Genomic DNA, 19424 nt, shown 5'->3' on the forward strand with positions numbered 1-19424 from the left:
AGTGGACAGTATCAGAATAACCAGGGGAACTTGGTGGCCATGCAAAAGTCCAGGCGCTGTCCTACCTCCATGAGCTTGGGCCACTGTGTGTGTGTGTGTGTGTGTGTGTGTGTGTGTGTGTGTGTGTGTGTGTGTGTGTGTGTGTGTGTGTGTTTCAGCTCTCCAAATGATTCCAGTTTACACCAGAGTTGGAAAACACAGCTCTAAACTAGTATTATTATAGATGCCCATCAGGCTCTGAGAGCCTATTATCCCTCTGGGAAAGGTTATACATCGAGTTCAGCTTTAACTTTCTCCTTTTGAGCTACAAGACTAACTAAACTCTACCCTCACCCACTACCAACCACCAACCCCTGCTTCAATCTACCATTGTTTTCTGGGTTATATCATGAGCTCGGTCCCTGAGAAAGGCCAGATTCCATTTAAATATCATTCAGAGGCTTGGGAACAGACACACCAATCTGGCCTCTCCCTCCCTTTGACAGGGGAGTTAGGAAAGCATCATGCTCAGGGAAGTCTCACTGAGCTCCCTTCTAGGCTCATCTAAAGAACACAGGGGGTGAGACAGGATGCATATCATCTTTCTGAGTAAATAGAAGCCACTAATGGTTTTAGGAGGAATTAGGTTTATTCCACCTTGACATTGGAGGGCTCACCTTGACTCTGTTTCTGGAGACTGACCCAGGTTTGGGGTTGAGGATGATGGGTGGGGAAGGAGAGCAATCTGATCTTCTCAAGGCTTTCATGCAACTGGCACCATCTGACTATGATTTTTCCCTTTGCACATGTCCCAAAGGAAGCTGGCCAAGAAGCAGAAGGAGACACAGAGTGGAGCCCAGAGGGAGATGGGGCCTGTGGCCTCAACCGACAAACCCACTGCCAAGCTCAGTGCCAGCCGCAATGATGAAGGCTTCTCCTCCAGCTCTCAGGACATTAACGGATTCAGTAAGTTGAGCCAACTCAGGGGAAGGGAGTATCCGTGGTCCAGCTTGACCCTGGTGCCTCTGTGGACCCCTCACAGTGGTCAGGTGCTCTAGGGTATGGGGTCAAGGTATGGGGTCAGATTCTGCTTCAAAATGGGGGCAAGCTTTTTAACTGCTTGTGGACATCAATAGAGACAGGTTAAAACTAATAAGAGTGGGCATGGTTATGCACTTAGGGAAAACTCATGCCATCTTGAGTATAGTTCTCTACACCGTTTTCCACATAGACAGTGTAAGGTAGGTGAGTCACGGGTTACTACTGTCTCCATTTGAACACTTAGGAAACTGAGGCCCAGAGAAGCAACTTCTGTAAAGTCCCAGGGCTGATGAGCCACATATGCAGACATGGACTCTAACCCTCCCAAACCTTGGCCAGCTCCAAGCTACAGCCTAAGTTCCAAGTGGCATTTAGTCAGGAGCACCTGAGTCCTCGCAGAGTTAGTACAGGATCCCAAGCCAATAGGAATGACTAAGATTTCAGGGTCGACCCACCCCCAAAGGGCAACCTCCAGGCTGGTGACCTAAAGTTACCTTGGTGATCAGACTCGAGAGAGCTGACTTCTGTTCCTGTCGTTCTGCCAGCCAGGCCTTTTCCTGGGCTTGATAGCAATGCTGGATTCCCCAAGCTCTCGCCCCACGCCGGGGAACGCGGGAAATCCAGACGAACCTGAGCGTGGACAGGCGACCTCCGCACCTGTGTCAGCGGCAGATGGAGGAAACCTGTTTGTAAAAATCACTTTAGATCTGATCAGTTTGGGATGATGCAGATCTATGAGTAGACAAAGAAAGAAAAGAAACGAATATTTATCGACCGCCCTCCTCTTCAGCACAGCCAGTGTGATTGCTCCCCTTTCCTAGATCAGGGCTCCCAGGCTCCCTGTGATTTGCCGATTTTCCCAGAGTTCCACAGCCAGTTCCTGACGGACCCAGGATGGGAGGGGAACTCAGGCCATTGTCCTGAACCTCCTGTGCCGCACAGAACCAACCCATCCAGGCGGTTTTCAAAACGCACATATCTGGGCCCCACGCCTTACCCACCAAATGAAAATCTCCTGAAGGAAGAGGGGTGGGGAGCGGGTGGGGGTAGGGAGGGGGTTGGGGGAGGGAGGAGGTGGGGGTAGGGAGGGGATGTAGGTTTTGTAGAAGCCATTCAGGGGGTTCTTATAGACACCCTGGTTAAGAATGCTGAACTTCAAGGGCAGAAATGGCTTTTTTAAATATTGATGTGCTGCCTTGGGAAAGGGAGATTAGTTTTAAACCTATAAAAAGTTGGAGGAAAAAAACACACAGTAAAATGAATACTCTTACAGCCTTTGTCTTGATTCACCAGTTGCTCATATTTGTGACTCTCCCTCTCTCTCTCTCCATCTGTATATGTGTGTGTGTGTGTATGTGTTTATGTATATATAAAATATATATATATATTTTTTCTGAACCATTAGAAATAAGTGGCAGACGTCATGACACTGCACCTCCAGAGAATTCGGCTTGTTTCCTGAGAACTAGGACAGCTCTTCAGCATAGCCACAATAACCCTGTCTTACCCAAGAAAGGCAGCCTTATTCCGCTACCTAATATACCAGCCCATAGTTGACTTTCCTCAGGGGCCCTAAAATGTATTGTTGTTATTATTTTAATCCAACCAGGGTGCTCACATTCGATTGGCCATCACGTCTCTTCATCCCCTTTCACCCAGAATAGCCCTCCCACCTTTATTTCCTCTTCCAGGATGCTCACATGTTTTTAAGTGTAGACCGGTTGTCCCGTGGCATGTTCCCCAGGCCAGGTGTATCTGATTTTTTCCATCATGATCACATTCAGGTTAAACGTCCTGGCAAAAATGCGCTGTAGGTGATGCCGTGTGCTATCTGTGCATCCTGTCAATGGACACCTGCTGTCACCTTGCCCGTTATTGACGATGCTCAGTCTCAGTGCTTCTTGTGGTTGAGTGATGGCTTTAAGACAAACTCTAATGGCACTTGCTGATTATTTCATGAATAGATACTTAACTTTCATTTTCCTCGGAGTGCAGAGCAAGCCTCTGGTCTGCTGAACCATGAAGCCAGTCCTTTTTCCATTCTCAACCAAGGGGAATTGCTGGGATTCATACATTCCCCAGGGACCAGGAAAAGGGGATATGGACATAGGCCAGGAGAAGCAGAAAAGGGATGAGCCAGGAAATGGGCTTGGTGTGTCCTTACTGACCCCCCAGCCTCATGCTGTATTAACTTGTCACTGACTCTCCTGCTTTGGCCTGGCGGCAAGTCTGGCTGATGGAACATACTGACCAAATGCCACCCATTTACTCCAAACCTTTTTACCCCAAACATTTACTACCCCTGTGTGGGCCAGTCTCTTGTGCACACTTTTTTCCATTTGTAAGAATGTCGTTGGAAGACTCTGAATACCAAAAAGTTTGTGGTCAAAGATACATGACAATCATGGTGACCTCAAAGTTCTAGGTATGTGATCTTAAGCTTCCTGATCCCAAGTTGAAACCTGGGTAACACCGATTTCTTAGATTTCAAGGGGAAGAAACATCACCACCCTTTTCCTCATGGACCAAAACTTAGACTCTTAAGAAGAAAGCACCTAAGACTGAAGTAGATTAGCCAGCCAGAGAGGAACATACTGTACAGAATCTAATTAGATATTTTAAAGCCCAGAAACACTATCTCCGGATGATTGATGTGTGTGTGTTTTATATATACTCACACAAAGAAAGAGGTATATACATTCATTTTAATGATATTGCTTTTTAAAAAGACAGAAAAAGCAAATTTCAATTGACATTATACTCAATTATTAAGAAATTTTGCATTTGTTTGAATCAATCAACGTTTTAGAATTTGACCTATGTATGTAATGTCCTCAGGCTGTCGCCACCAACATGCTCTGGGATTCTTCTCAATGCCCTGGGATGCATCAGGTACCTTTTAAAATGCCTGTGGAACCACTGGAATAAGGTTTGAGGGAGAAAAAAAGTGTGAGTAATGCTTACACTGGAGATGTAGAAATTGCTCCTGAAATCACCCTGATGTATATAAAATTGAATCTATTTTTGAGGCATTAGGGAAGTGACTGTCTGCTTCAGCATCAGTGTCTTGAGGAGGCCCTGAGATTATTTGCAAGTGTTGAGGAAGCACTGAGAGAGGCAGAGCCCAAGAGTAGATGTCACATTGGAAAAGATTACAGAGGAACACGCCCCGAGCAATTATTTCATTATGTAACAGGTGGGGCCTGGCCTAATTCAGACTCTGTTTCCCTGCACAGGTTTATTTTCTGGGGTTTTCTAGTTCAAGTCACTGCTATGCTAAGTTCTACAGCATCCGTTCCCTCAAGCCCCCCCATTTTGCATTAGGAACAACAACCTCTGGGTGATGGGGCTTTGTCGGGCATGGGCCACTGCTTTGCCATTCTTGGGAAAAGGCGTGCATGTCCCATTTCAAAGACAAGCAACGTGCATTGTTTTCAGTATGAGGAAATGCTGGCTTTAGTTAAGTAATTTTATTTTGATCATATCGCCCTGTGTACCTGATTGTTGTTGTTTTCCTAAGATCTTTCACTCACTGGGATCGTTTTCTGGGTCTTTTTTCTAGTGTTTTCTTCTATATTCCTGGCTTAGGTCTTCATCTTTATATCTTTTATTCACAGTGCCGTCCTCTCCTTGTTGATTTTCAGTCCAAGTCAGAACGCTTCCCAACAAACCCTGTTGAGCTCCTCTGATACGAGCTGCGGCTGCCTGCCTTTCCCATGTGGCACGTGAATGGCTCACTTGCCCACTGGGTGCCACTGGGTAACTCCATGTCCACTTTTATGCTCCCATTCTGGGGATGCTTCCGTCCCCGGTGAGGGTCACACACACGGCCGCTGAGGCAGGGAGAGAAGTTAGCTCTGCTTCTCCCCCGATGGTCAGCCAGCTTTTCAGCCACATGGGCAGAAGCCGCCACTACAGCTGCGTCCTACATGGAGGCCTGGGGCCAGGCATTGGCATGGTCCAATCAGATTTCCATGAGGTGCCAGGCTCTGTGATCAGCATGTTCAAATATGACAGCTTAGTCCATTTTCACAGTAACCCTGTACAGCGGATGTGTTTATTATTAAACCCATTTTACAGTGGAGAAAATTGGTGCTCTGAGACATTAAAAGATCTTCCTTATGATGAATAGATAGTGAGGTCTAGACCCCAAAGCAGATGTTTTACTTTCAAAACCAAGTGCCTGTCTTTCCTCTAACCTTTAGGTTTCTCTCCACCACAAAACTGGTGACGGAGAGAAGAGAGATTATGGTGAATAGCCTTGCTGGCTGGGAGGATAGTGCCTCATCTTGGTTCCTCTGTCCACTTCAGAGCCTGAACTCCTGTGACATTGGATGCTCTCAGAGGCAGATTCTGTGGGGATTGTCACACCAGCTTCTTGGGCATTCCTGAGCTGGCAGAGAGATGAGCATGGAATGACCCCCGTCCGCAGAGAGCTCCCAGCCTAGCGGGGCAAACAGATGGCCCAGCAATGAGCATCTTTACACAGCCCAGTGGGGGCTGCAGTGTCAGCCTGCAAAAAGAGCCACAAGACCCTTCCCCTGACTTTGTACCTCCAGTGTGACCGAACATGTACCTGGTCGGCAGCAAGCAGTAGTAGCCTTAGGAGATATTTGCTGCTGATGAGGAGGGTGGGCCCTGAAGCCTGATGTCCCATCAGTCTTTCAGCCCACAGACCACAGAAAAGTGTGACCTTACAGGCAGGTGTGGAAATGTTCAAGCTTGACTCCCCACTGGTGGTTTAGCCGAGATGGAGCAGGTGGGGGTGGGGAGGGGGGAGAGCACCAGGCAAAGTTTTAACCTGATTATTTTAGAAACATGTTATGTAACTAAAGCAGTTCAAATGAGGAAGACAGATCATGACTTCTAAAATGTAGTGGGATTGGCTGGGGTTCTGGTAAACTCCTGAGGAAGGTTCCTTAACCCTTTCAGGGAATGGCGAGCCAGCTGCAGAAATGGGTCTCTGGAAAAAGTGATCTGAGCATGTCCTTCCCTCAGGAAACAGTGGCCTTGATAACAGGCCATGTTCAGGATTGGTAATCATACCTTCCCTTTGTTTGGGAGCTTCTCTGGGGCAGTCATTTGCTAGGTGCTGGTCACATATTACCTGTCATTTTCAAAGCATTGCTACCAGGGAGGGATTACTATCCTGATGTCATAAGTAAGGAAACCTAAGCTCAATGAAGTTAAATACATTTATGCTATCCCATCTTTGTGATACCCGAACTTGGCCTTCCGTTCTTTTGCTTGAAACCCTTCAGAGGCTCCTTGTTGCTCCTAAGGTAAATAAAGGCTAAAATCCTCAGAATGAATTCCTGGGCCCTCCGTGGTTGCTGACCAGTACATACTCTGACCATTGCCGAGCTACCTGGTCCATCTGATACTCACTGAGATTTGTTTGAATATATGAATGAATGAATGATGGATCTGGAATTCAAACTAAGATTTTCTAGCTCCAAGCCCATGTTTGGCTCTAACTCTTCTGGTGATGAGTTCTGTCTTCCTTTGAGCTGAAATCTGCTCTCATCACCCCTATCCATTCATTCATTTTGCACACAAGTATCTATTGGTCAACAACCATATGCTGGCCCATGTCTGCCCTCTGGTGTCACAGGGGTAATAAAGTCAGCCTTTCTCTTCCTGTCTCCATCACCCCTCCCCCAGCTGTTGGAGGGCCACCACCTGTGTGCCCTGTAGGTCCTTCCCTCAGGCTAAGCAGTCCCCACATCAGCCATCAGCCTTCTTCGGGACACATTTCTCTTTTTTCAATCTGCTCAAAATCTTGTTTGGCACCTCTGTGTCTATTTGGTCCATGCCCATATACAAGACAACTATGAACCCCTCCACTGGGCTTAATTGCTGGAAGTCCCGGAAGCTGCCATTATCCTCACGCTGGACGCCAAAACTGGGCTCAGCATGCAAGGCTCATGTCTGAATGAACCTCCAAATGTCTATCGTATATCTGCCTACTGCAGAGCTCATAGCTTCCGAATAGGGCTGCCTCATTCAGCCCAGGTGAAGATGAATTTGGGGGCCAAGTAAAGGACTTGATATTTCATCCAAGCAGTGTCTTCTTGTGAGATTTGACCCCATTATCCCAGCCCACTGAGATAATTTTGATTTCTGATTATTTCAGCCAGTGAACTCAAAATGTAATAATTATTAATATTCATAATAACAATTATCATCTATTGAGCATTAATTATGAGCCCATTTCCAGCTGAGAGTTTTATATGCATTATCTTATCTCATTGGTATGTTGAGAGGATTAAATAAGTGTTATGATTATCCCTGATGATTTATAGATGAGGAAACAGGTTTAAAAAGGGAGAAACTTGCCTTCATAGATTTAAATAGTTGGGCTAGAACTTGAACCCAGGCCTGTCTGACACCCCTAAGCCCACAGCAATGACCACTCCACCATACTGCCTGTCATACTGCCCTCTGTAAGGTAGGTGTATTATTCCCATTTATAGAGAAGAAACCAAAGTCCACAGACATTGAGTCACTTACTCAAAGCCGTGGTTCTCAAGACGTGGTCCCCAGATGAGCAGCACTGGCATCACCTGGGAACTTCCGGGAAGTAAATTTTTGGGCTTCACCCCAAACCTACTGAACACAAAACTCACTGTTTTAAACAAACCTTCCAGGTGATGCTGACACACGTTCAAGTTTGAGAATCGCTAGCACAGGCTCAGGCCCCGGACTGTCAGACTCCAAAGCCCTGTTCTTCATGTGCTAAGTCGTCTCTGACAATAGTAGAGTTACAGGCACACTGGGAGAGGAAGGTTCTAGCTCCCCCTTTTGCAGGGTGGACTCGTCAAAAAGACATTGCCACTTAGAGGACCTGAAGGCTGCTGAAGCCTGTATGTAGCTGTGAGGGTCCCTGAGCCCTGAGGTCCCCTCCCACCCATCTCTGGAACTTTCTCTCCTTTTGTCTGAACAGCAAACATCCTAAGAGTCAGAATGGAAGGAGTGGAAATTTATAAGGAGAAGCAATCATGAGTCATACCATGAAACCAAGAGCTCAACAGAACATTGTGAAGATGATTTTTTTTTTTTTTATGCACAAAATTCTGTTTGCAGGGACAATTATATTTTCTGGTTGCTCCAGGTTTAAATTGAATCTAGGAAAAGAATTGAATGTTACAAGCTCGCTACCCCCAGTTTTATTGAATATTTTATAGGGATTATTGAATATTTTGCGATCATCCACTTGGCTGGCAGATTAAAGGGCACTCTTATTAAGTTCCTGGCAACCCAAGCCTGAATGGGATTGTTTGTTCCTTGAAAGTGAAAAGTGGAAATTTAAGTAGCCTTGAGAAAGTAGACAAATTATCTGTCACAAACACTAAGGAGTTAAATGAAGATAAGTTTCAGAGAAGGATATTAGACTCAAAACAATATAATAGATCATCAAAACCAAAAAGTTACATTAGACACCATCTGATCCAACTCCTTATCTTAAAGGTGAAAAACTGAGTCCAGAGAGTTTCCTCAAGGTCATTTATTGAGTCACTAGCAGAGCCTGAACTAGAGCTGGGGGCTGTGGCCATTGTAATCCTTGCCCCATAGTCTCCTTCAGAAGAATAAACTTTGGTCAATGACGGTTTGTCTTCTAATATTTTCTGTAACCGCTCCCCCCCAATCTTATTTCTATACAATCAGATCTTCTCTAATTGAATTACACTTTTCATCTCCTGGTTATGGGATTAGCTGAAGTGCTCCTTTAAATATTCATTGAATGCCGACTATATGCCCAGTGGAGTAGGGATTGGAGGAATAAATAAGATGAGGTGTCTGCCTTCAGGGATATTACTGTCTTCCAAGAGAAGATTTGGAAGTGGATTGGTTTCAATAAATGTGATAAGTGATACAGGAAAGGCATGTATAGCGCCCCAGAAACACTGAGCAGAGGCTCAGCCAGTGATTAATTCTGCCTGAGTTAGACAGTACTATGCAAGGAAATGGGCTTTGACTTGAAGGAGTTACAAGAGGATTGTCCCAGGTGAAAATGACAAAAGACTTGGAGGTGTAATGAGCATGGTGGGCTCAGAGAGGGGGGCTTGGGGTACAAGGTGCTCTGTTTTGAGCTCATATGGCCAGAGATGTGGAACCTGCCTTTGGGACTTTATATTTGTAGCCTCATCAGAATCACTTTCCAGGAAGGGCAAGCAATTTGGAAGTCAGAGGGATCCTAGGGTTAGGTGCCTGTGCATGTCTGGGACCCGGCCTCAGGCTCTCTTTGATTTGCAGTCAGCATTGCATGAGAGATGAGTAGCATCAGCATTTTATCAGCTGCAGGCCTTCCCTTTGTGAGCCCGCCCAGGCCTTCCTTCTCAATACCTGTCCAAAGAGACCTCAGTAAATCTGTGAAGCTGAAGTTGCTTTTGACAATTTATGCCAGGCCACTATATCTTGAGGAGAAAATAGAATTGTTCTGTGCACCTCACAGGTGGTCCTGAATTACAACAGGGCACTTATAAAGTGCTTGCTAAAGTAATCAGGGATAAAGAAGTGATGCTGAAAATGTAAATACACTGTTGCTAGGTAGCAGAATAAACCAAGCTTAGAGACCATTTTTTTCCCCCTCAGCTCAAAGCTACAGCCTTGATAAGTTGAAAACATAGATAATAATTCTACCAGCTAACATTGTGTGAGTAAATACTGGACAAAGCACTTTTCATGCATCGTTTCATTTCATATTTTCAACAACCCTATGAGACAGGTTAGGAAAACTGAGGCTCAGAGAACTTGAATAACTTGCTCAAGGGCACACAGCTACCAAGAACCAAACCCAGGTTTGGATGTGGGTCTATATGGTTGACTTAGCAGCCGCCCATTCTTCTTGAAGCACTTTCTTTCTTTGCTTGACTTCTCTCTCCTGGTTTTTCTCCTCCCTCCCCAGCCATTTCGTAAGCTTCTTTATTGCTTCTTCCTTTGGTTTCCATCTTCTAACCATTGAAGCATCGCAAGGCTCAGTCCAGAATCTTCTCTTTTCTGCTTCTACTGAGTCTGAGTGGGTGGTGATGACATTGATATAGATAACAAGCCCTGGAAGAGGCCAGGTTTGGAGCAGAAGGGAGGGTTGATCCAGACAGGTTAGGTTTGAGGTGCTATTGGCTCATTGAAGAGATGTCCAATAGGGAGTTAAACCTGTGGGCCTGGAGCCCAGCAGAGGAGTGTGGCCTGGAGGTATAAGCCTTTGCTACATTGTGGATAGAGTTGATTGAAGTCTTGGCCATGGGTAAGGAAAAAGGCACATTGAGATGAAATCCACTAGGGTCACACAAGTAAATGGAAGATCCAGAACACTGAACCAGGATTTATATATTAGCAGTGCCGATAGAAAAGCAGTCAGTTAAAGCTGAGGGCAAAACGGGGCTCTAGAAGGGGCTGTGCCCATGTGGTCCAAGGGCAGAACCTTCTGGTCATCCACCTGGGCCCTAGATGGAAATCAGAGTCTCGAAGGATTCAGTGGGTTAGGTGGCCTCCTGGTTGTCTATTCAGCCTGGATTACGATAGGATCTCAGTATTTAAAGCAGAATTTTCCAATTCAAAGTCGAAATCTCAAAGAACCTGAAGCCTAATTTATATGTTAGTGGTTGGGAGTGGATCTACATACCTTAGAAAATTGGTGAAGGGATCGTAGGGTTGACTCTACCACAGAGGTTGAGGAGCCCCCCTAAAGTTCTTGCCCAGGGGGAAGGCTGTCCCATTGCCCACAGAGGTGGGCAGCAGATATAAGAGAAGAATTAGAGGTTCGGAAAGGGAACGTCTTTAAAAAGTAGCATTTGAGGAAGTGGAAGAAAAGATCAAAGGGCCAAGACAGGCAAACTGCCCCTGTCCCTGCTTACTCCCGCGGTCGTTCTTTGGACGGTCTCCTGCATGTTCCCGAAGGCGGGTGTCCTGATGTGTGCTCACTCAGGCTGGCTTTCGGTGGGATGCTCCTGACTGTGTTGAGAGACCTGCCCGCACCACATCTAATACGTCTCTAACCCGAGCCTACCTAGTGCAAAGTGAGGAGACCCCCCAGCCAAAATGCTAAGCGTCAGTGACACACGCAAGACCGAGGCAGTTCTACCCTCAGAAAGCCCATGAGGGGGGGAATGGGGGACATCTGTAATACTCTCAACAATAAAGATGATAGATGATAGATAGATAGATGATAGATAGATAGATAGATAGATAGATAGATAGATAGATAGATAGATAGATAGATAGATATAGGTGATAGATAGATTAGATAGATGATAGATGGATGGATGGATAGATAGGCAGACAGACAGACAGATAGATGATAGATAGATTAGATAGATGATAGATGATAGATAGATGATAGATAGATAGATAGATAGATAGATAGATAGATAGATAGATAGATAGATAGATAGATAGATAGATAGATGATGATGATAGATAGATAGATAGATAGATAGATAGATAGATAGATAGATAGATAGATAGATAGATAGATAGATAATACTAAAAATAAAAAATAAAAATAGAGCCCATGATGTGACAGTGAACACAGGCAACGGTGACGTGACATCACGACATGATGGAGCAGAGAGATGCTAGTGCCTGGTGAGAGGATGCTGTCCTGGCCCACTCACCGTGTCATTTATCTCCCTTCAGGTGATTTACTTTTCACCTCACCAACCACATGAGTTGACTTCCTAATTTAATGGAGGCTGGAAATGAAAATAAAAATTCAGTTTCTTGAATCTGAATTAGCACCGACTCAAGAGGAGCTGTGTTGGACACAATAGTACAGACCCATTCAGCAGATACAACGTGGACGAACCTCGGCGTGTTCCCGCGTCTCTCCCTCTGCGTCCAGTAACCGAGTCGTGACCGTTGCACACCTTCAGTGTAGCCAGAACCCACCACATCCACTGCCTCCCTTCTCGTCCAAGCCACATGATCTCTTGCCTCAGGTAGATCCATAGCCTCTAAATCAGTTATTGCCAACCTTTTTCATCTCAGGGCACACATAAACTAGTTATTAAAATTCTGCGGCACACCAAAAAATATATTTTTTACCGATCTGACAAAAAAAATAGGTATAATTTTGATTCATTTACACCGGGCAGCTATTGCATTGGCTGTTGTCATTAATTAATTTGACAATCGAAGGGAAAGGAGGTCAGTGCCCCTGACTAAACTCACAGGTATGGCATGTTTTTAAAATGCTTGCAGCACGCCGGTGTTGAAAATCACTGCTCTAAATAATCCTCACATTCATTCTTGTCATCCGTAGTCCACGTTCCTAACAGCCAGACTTCCTCATTTAAGGGAGAGCTACTCAAGGTGGATCTTGCCCAGCCAGCCTCCCAGGCTCTCACATCTCACTGCCCCCTTCTCTGTGAGCTCCAGCAGTTACACTACCCTCTTGTCTTGGTGCTTCACCTTTTCCACGCCCCTTCTGCCACAGGACCTTTGTGCACACTGTTGCTGAATCTTGAGCAAGGCAAGCAAACTGCAGCCCATAGGCCAGATACAGCCCACTCTCTGTTTTTGTAAATAAACATTTATTGGAAAACAACCATGCTTATTTTTTAAAGAATATATATAGCTGCTTTCGTGCTGTATCCGTAGATCTGAGTAATTGCTACAGAGACCATCTAGCTCACAAAGCCTAAAATATTGACTCTCTAGCCCTTGACAGAAATGTTTCCAACTCTTCATCTACAGCACCCACTACACCCACACTCTGTCCCTAAATGACTCCACTAGATCTCAGTTCATGGATTTCTTCCCTTCTCGGCCCCTTTCTCCCAGACCAGATTGGATTTCTTTGTCAGGTGCTGTCATAGAATTTCATTCCCTTTTTTCCTCAGCACTGACCTCATCTTCAAAATGGGTTTATTTAAGGCCCAACCCCTGTGACAGATAGCAAGCTCTGAGAGGGGAGGACTATTTATGTCTCGCTTACTACTGTATCCCCAACATATAGCATGGTGTGTAGCACAGGGTGCCCCCAATTCTTATTTAGTTGAATGCATAGGTGGATGGATGTATAGACAGATGGGACTCAGATATAGCAATCCTATATACTAAGTCAGAATGAAAAGAATGTTTGGAAAGCCTGGTACAGCTCACACTACATACCATTGCCCTGTTTTCTGCATCCAGAATTGGGTGCAGACAGAGAAAGGAATCAAAGAATGTTTCTTTGCCAGTGAGTTGTTATCCAGATTTTAGCCCATCTCCCACCCCTGCCACCAACCTCTAGCCTGCCAACACTGAAGGGAATTTTACAAGTTCCTTTTTATGGTTCCTGCAAAACTGGGACCTGTTACTCAAAGTATCCTCAGTAGTCAACCATTGGCTGGCCTGGGAATGTGATACAGTCGTTTCTCCGGTCACAGGAAAAGGAAAGGGCTGGTGGTCTTCGGATACAGATGGGCTGCCGTCTGGCTCTGCCAGTGGAAGAAGCAGGAGGCAGATGTAACAGCAGATCGTGGTTCTCCACTGGCTGCCTGGCCTCACAAGTAGCCGTGGGGACACCAGTTGTCTAAGAAGGTTGTGGGAGCCGATGGGCACGTGTTATGTGGGTCTAACATATGCGGTCATGGAGAGCTGGCTTTCCCACAACACTAGTCCTGGGAGCTGAGATGCTTCTTTAGTTATTGAAACTTGCTTACTAGGAAGCGGTTTGGATCAGGTTGGTTTACTAGGTGAGAAAAAGCCAAGATGAGTTGATAGAATATAAATAGAAAATGGAAATAGGCTCCTTGGGCTGCTTCAAGATGATCAAGAGAAAAGTCATAGAGGAATTGAATTTTAAACGATGAGTGGCCTGAGTTTTTCAAGCAGAAAGGGAGAAACGTGTCATTGCTTTCTGTTTTGGTGTAACACACCGTGTCGACACGTAATGGCATAAAACAACAACCCTTGTGTTTTGCTCACAATTTTGTAGGCTGGCCATTGGGTAGGGCACAGCAAGGGGTATCCTGTGTCTATATGAAAATGAGGAGACTCAGCTGGAATGGCTTGAATGGCTTGACATAACTGGGACAGCTCTCCAAGGCCATATACCTGGGGCTCCAGCTCTTCATCAAGTGGCATCTGCTGAGGATGGAATCCCCAGTTGGCTCTTTTATTTGCATGTCTGACCCCTTGGTTGAAATGACTAGAACATCTGGAGCGGGCTGGCATTGCCCTCTCCCTGTGCATCTAACTTAGGCTTCCTCGTAGCGTGGCAGACTCGTGGTAACCAGACTTCTTGCATGGCAGCTGGCTTCCTCCAGAGCGACTGTCCTGAGGAAGCCAGGAGGTTTGCCAGTCTTCTCAAAAACTTGGTCCAGAACTGGCCAGCATCACTTCTGCTGCATGTAATCATTAAAATCAGTCACAGGCCAGCCTCGGAGAGTGGAGAAACAGGCTCCACCTCTCAATAAGTGAAATGTTGTATGCCTATACGAAGAGAAGAAATCAGTGGTAGTCATCTTGGAGAAACTACCACACTGTTCTAAAGGAAGAGAGTACCTGAAGGGCACAGAGGTGTGAGAAAATCTACTTGGCTGATATAATCAAAAATAAATAGTATTTTTCAGATCTCCAGTTTCCACTTTGGTTAGTATGATTAATTTTCAATTACCAGTACATGGTTCACCAGAGTCTCTTTGTACAATTCCCTGTGAGTGTAGATGTATTTCTTAAAATACAGAGACCAAAACATCAATAGTGTTAAATTCCCCAGAGGACTTGAGAGAGAATGTGAAGGGCAGCCGGTCGGGTCTCTGTCCAAGGTGCTGACCTCCTTGAGGTCAGACTGACCCTGACCCTTTTCTCAGGAAGTCTCTTCCCTTGGGCTTGTAATTATGGGTGTGTTGACCTCAATGGAGTATTTGGAGTATTAGCTCCATGGGGTTAAGTGGCCGGAGGTGAACCTGGAAAGAAATCAAGGACTGTGTTTCAAAGGATCTCAAAAACTAGAGAGTTAGAATTGTATTGTTTTCTGCAAGGGGCAGGACTGAGTCTAACTTTAGAAAGATAATTCTAGGGACAGTGAGGAGAATGTACTGGATTAGTAGTTAATAAGGCTAATAAAAACTAAGTATTGTTCATATTGAAGAAAAATGACAGCACAATATGTTGGTGCATGTGGAAATTTTATTTTACACATACCTGGCTACAGAATCAACAATCACTACAGAGCAGTTGGCGTGACCACCTTTTTGTGATGAAGCAGATGGGAGAGCGAGGAGGCTCTACGGCGTTGCATTTTGGGGACTGCTGTTAAGTTCCCAAGTATTAAAGCCACCTCCCTGCTTGCTCCGCCTTTTCTTGGACAGTCAATAGCTTGATGGTTTTATGCCTGGAAATATTTGGACATGTTTGATTTTGGAAATGGCTGTCCTTGTTCAGTTAATGTCTCATTGGGCCAGTTCAGTTTTTCCAAGGTAAAAACCCCTTTCATCTTCAGGGACTTTGATCTAGGTTAGACGAACTTCCCTCTGATCTATAGACGCGACAGAGGCCCAGAGAGTAAGAGGGTTGTTCCAAACGAGCAGTCTCTTCTGCTCCTGCTGCCGCATAGACCCATGTGGTCCTTCACTGAGCCTTCTACCAGCTGTGCCCTGGCAAATGCGTGCACTTGCAAAGCTGGTCCCTGGACACTCACATATTCTCTCGCCTCATTCTGTCCCATCACTCTGCTTCCAAACGGATCCATCAGCAGAGGTTTACCTAATAATTCAATGTCATCATCATGCTTTACTTATAAAAGAGCTACTTGCCTGGTCTTCTCTGCAGTTTAAAAATGCAAATCTCACCAGGCCACTGCCCAACTAAAAGCCTGTCACTGGCTCACTGTTGCCCTTGGGATGGAGTTAACATGTGTTTTGTGGCCTCTAAGGCTTAGAATGATCTGATTCCTGTCTACAGCTTGGTCTCATCTTTGGCCACTCTCTGGATTGCTCAATATAGTCCATTCATATCGACTTTCTGTTCTTCAAAAACACTATATTCCAACATCATGACTTCCACAATTCTGTTTCCTCTTCCTAGAACATTCTTCCTGTCTATAATTTATTGTGTATCCCCTATCTACCCTTCATATCTATGATTAACTGTCACCTTTTGAGGGCTTCCCCATCTTGAACCTAAATAGTGGCCTTTCTTTTCTAACAGCACTGTGTTTTAGTCCCTCCCGACATGAACTGCAAGTGTCGTGTGTGCACATTTATTCGCTTAGGAGTCTTTTGGTTAGTGTCTGCCTTCTTCAGTAGACCGTGAGCTCCGAAGTGCAGAGACCGCTTCTGTTTTGGCTACCCCTGTATCCCTGGAGACTAGTATGGTGGTTGGCATATGAGAGATGTTTGATTGGCGTTTGTTGAATAAATCATTATGTTAATTTTTTGAGCTGACTCCTCTGGCAGCCTCGCTTTCCAAAGCAGAGAATGAACTAATAACCTTCACCCTCACTGCCCATGACAAAACACATGTCCATCTCTAGGACACTCTCCTGAAGCCGCCACTTTCAGGACCTCTCCTTGGTGCTGATTCTGACCTTCCTTCGCCCAGTAAGGTCTGGCACTGAATCCTGCCTCCGCTTGCCCATTACCTGTCTCTGCTATGACTCCAGGCTGGCTCTACTGGGTATGCCAAGTCCCTATTTAGGTCAATTGCCCTTGCTAGGGCCACAGTGATTTTTCCGCCCCTGGCCCTGGATCTAGTGCATTCAGCCCATTCAGCCTTATGGCTTGGTCCCTGTAGCTGGCACGGTCACTTCCGTCAGTTTTCTAAAAGCAGTGTCACTTTTTCAACTGATCCTAGATGTGGCGAGTGTTTAGTCACCATTACGAGCCATGTATTTAGCATGAAAATTTATTAGTCAGTCCATTGTTTAGTAAATTGATCACATTGCACTTTTTACTTAACAGAATCACTTAATTAGTGCTTTATTACTGGAATCGACTGTCAATTATGTGCCTAATTCATTTACTTAGGGAGTGAATTTTTTATCTGTGTAAAGGCATTCAAAGTGCATTGTTAACTCTTTAGTGATTAAAGATTATTATCAATGGCAATGTATGTTGTCAGGAAAATTAAACCATTTATTTCCCTTGAAGTGTCAGATGTTGGGGAAATGTTTGGAGGAGTGTAGAGACGGTGGTTTAGCACCTTTCATGAATTAAAGAACTTACATTAGCTGAATGGTTCAGAACACTTAGCAAAGCTAAATAAAATTAGTTGGAGGGTTTGGATTGGACCCCTAGGAATAAATTACCATAATATAATCTTCTACGTGTCTATTGCTGTAATGTCTGTACATGCTCTTTCATTGACATTATTTCTTTGGGTTCTCACAAAAGCATTGTGGAGTGACATTGGGGCCTGTGGTTGGTTGGCAGTCTCTAAAATGGCCCAAATAATCCCAGTCTCCTATTCCACATCCTTTGTAATCCTGTCCTTGGATATAGGCTGGATCTCGTTACTCACTTCTGAGTAGGATGTGACAAAGCGCTGGGATGTAATTTTCCATACTGGGCTATGAAAAGACTGTGGCTTTCATCTTCTCTCACTTTCTCATTTACTTGCTCTGTGGGAAGTTCTGTTGGGGTTGCCTATGGAGAGACCCTCTGGGCAAGGAACTAGGGAGGTCTTCAGCCAACAGCCAACAAGGAACTGAGGCCCTTGCTCCAATAACCCATGAAGAAATCAATCTGCCAACAGTCACATGAGTGACCTGGGAATCAGATCCTCCCCCTGTTGAGTCTACAGATTCAAACATAACCACAACTGATAGCTTGAGGGAAACCTCATGAAAGACCTGGAGCCATGAAAGCTGCACTCAGATTTCTGACCCACCGAATCTGTGAGATGGTAGATGTCTGTTATTTTAGGTTGCTAAAGTGTTAGGGTTTCCTATGTAACAGTTGATACATAGCTTAACGAGTGAGATGTTATAATTATTTACCCAAAGCCTTTGGTTAATAAGTAGTAGATGCAGTATTTAACCTTGGTTCTTCTGATGCATTTCCATAAACAAACTCTGAGGGGTCCTTACAGCTTTGACATCCCACAAGTGCAGCTATTCAATCTGTTTCTCTGTGACAGTAATTCCTTGTGACCCACACACCTTCATTACCTTGAAAAAAAGCCAATGGGATTTGGAGAAGCTGGTGAGCAGGCTTGTAGCACTGATCTTCACCATGTTTTAATCAGAAATTGAGTCAAAACTCCTTTTTCTGGCCCCCAGTCCCTGTCTCCCCCCCACCCCCATTAAATGATTATAACAGTAGTTTCCCAGCATGACTGGCCCCAAACTAAAACTTCTAAATTCTTAGATCCAGGTTAGGGAGCCAAGGAACCTATATTTCAAATGTTCTCTGAGTGCCTCTTGTACAGCACCAGGATGTGGGGTCCACTATATTAAACAAGGTAGTTCTCCATTTCAGTGGTCAACTTCTATGGCCCAGCCCCTGAGGGCCTACCAGGCCACACCTTGGTGTGCACACACTGTGTTATTAGTTCTGTGTGCACACACTGCGTTATTAGGTGTCTGCTTGGTGTGCACACACTGTGTTATTAGGTGTCTACTCTTCCCAGGATAAAGGCCATCAGCTATCATTGCTTGAAATGTTTTGCTTGGCTGTTTTGGGACAGTGCTAAGCTTTACTACCTTATTCACTCTCTCAGAGCATAAAGGATAGTGTTTGCTTTTTTTATGAGCAACACTAGGACTGCTAATGAACAAACTGCATTTCTGAACTGGAAGTTCCCTTAGAGACCGCCCCTTGCCACTCACAGTGCAGGCTCATGAACCACCTGCATGGGCATCACCTGAGCTCATCACAAATGCAAATTCTTAGGCCACATCCTAGACCCACTGAATCAGAATCTGCACTTTAAACTCTCCCATATAATCTATATTAAAGTTTGAGAAGTATTGGTCTAATCCAACACCCTAGTTTTATTTTAATTTTTACTTCATTTTTATTGTTGACACTATTACAGATGCCCACCGTTGTCCCACACCGTTGTCCCACCTTTGCCCACCTCCGCCCAGCCCCCCTTCCCTCTGGCCAACACCACTCTGTTGTCTGTGTCTGTGGGTCATGCATATATGTTCTTCAGCTGATCTCTTCACCTTCTTTCATCCAGTCTCCCCCACCCCCAGCCCCTCCGACAGCTGTCAATCTGTTCCATGTATCCATGCTTCTGGTTCTATTTTGTTCATCGGTTTATTTTGTTTAGATTCCACATATAAGTGAGATCATATGTTACTCGTCTTTCTGTGACTGGCTTATTTCACTGAGCATAATACTCTCCAAATCCATCCCTGCAGTTGTAAAGGGTAAGAGTTCCGTCTTCCTTACAGCCCCGTAGTATTCCATTGTGTAAATGTACCACAGCTTTTTTATATCCACTCATCCACTATATGGGAGAAC

General features: G+C 45.0%; 1 protein-coding gene across 1 annotated transcript in view; it reads left to right on the plus strand.

Annotated features, from left to right (window-relative positions):
• The window catches only part of PTPRT (protein tyrosine phosphatase receptor type T), a 511569-nt gene that overhangs the window by 403613 nt on the left and 88532 nt on the right, over positions 1-19424 (plus strand). Inside the window, exon 14 of the mRNA XM_087819279.1 lies at positions 797-945. Coding sequence (XP_087675405.1) covers positions 797-945 — 149 coding nt within the window. The remainder of the gene's footprint in view (positions 1-796; positions 946-19424) is intronic.

The sequence above is a fragment of the Miniopterus natalensis genome, chromosome 7 (genome assembly GCF_054644295.1).
Source record: "Miniopterus natalensis isolate mMinNat1 chromosome 7, mMinNat1.hap1, whole genome shotgun sequence".
NCBI classification, from domain to species: Eukaryota; Metazoa; Chordata; class Mammalia; order Chiroptera; family Miniopteridae; genus Miniopterus; species Miniopterus natalensis.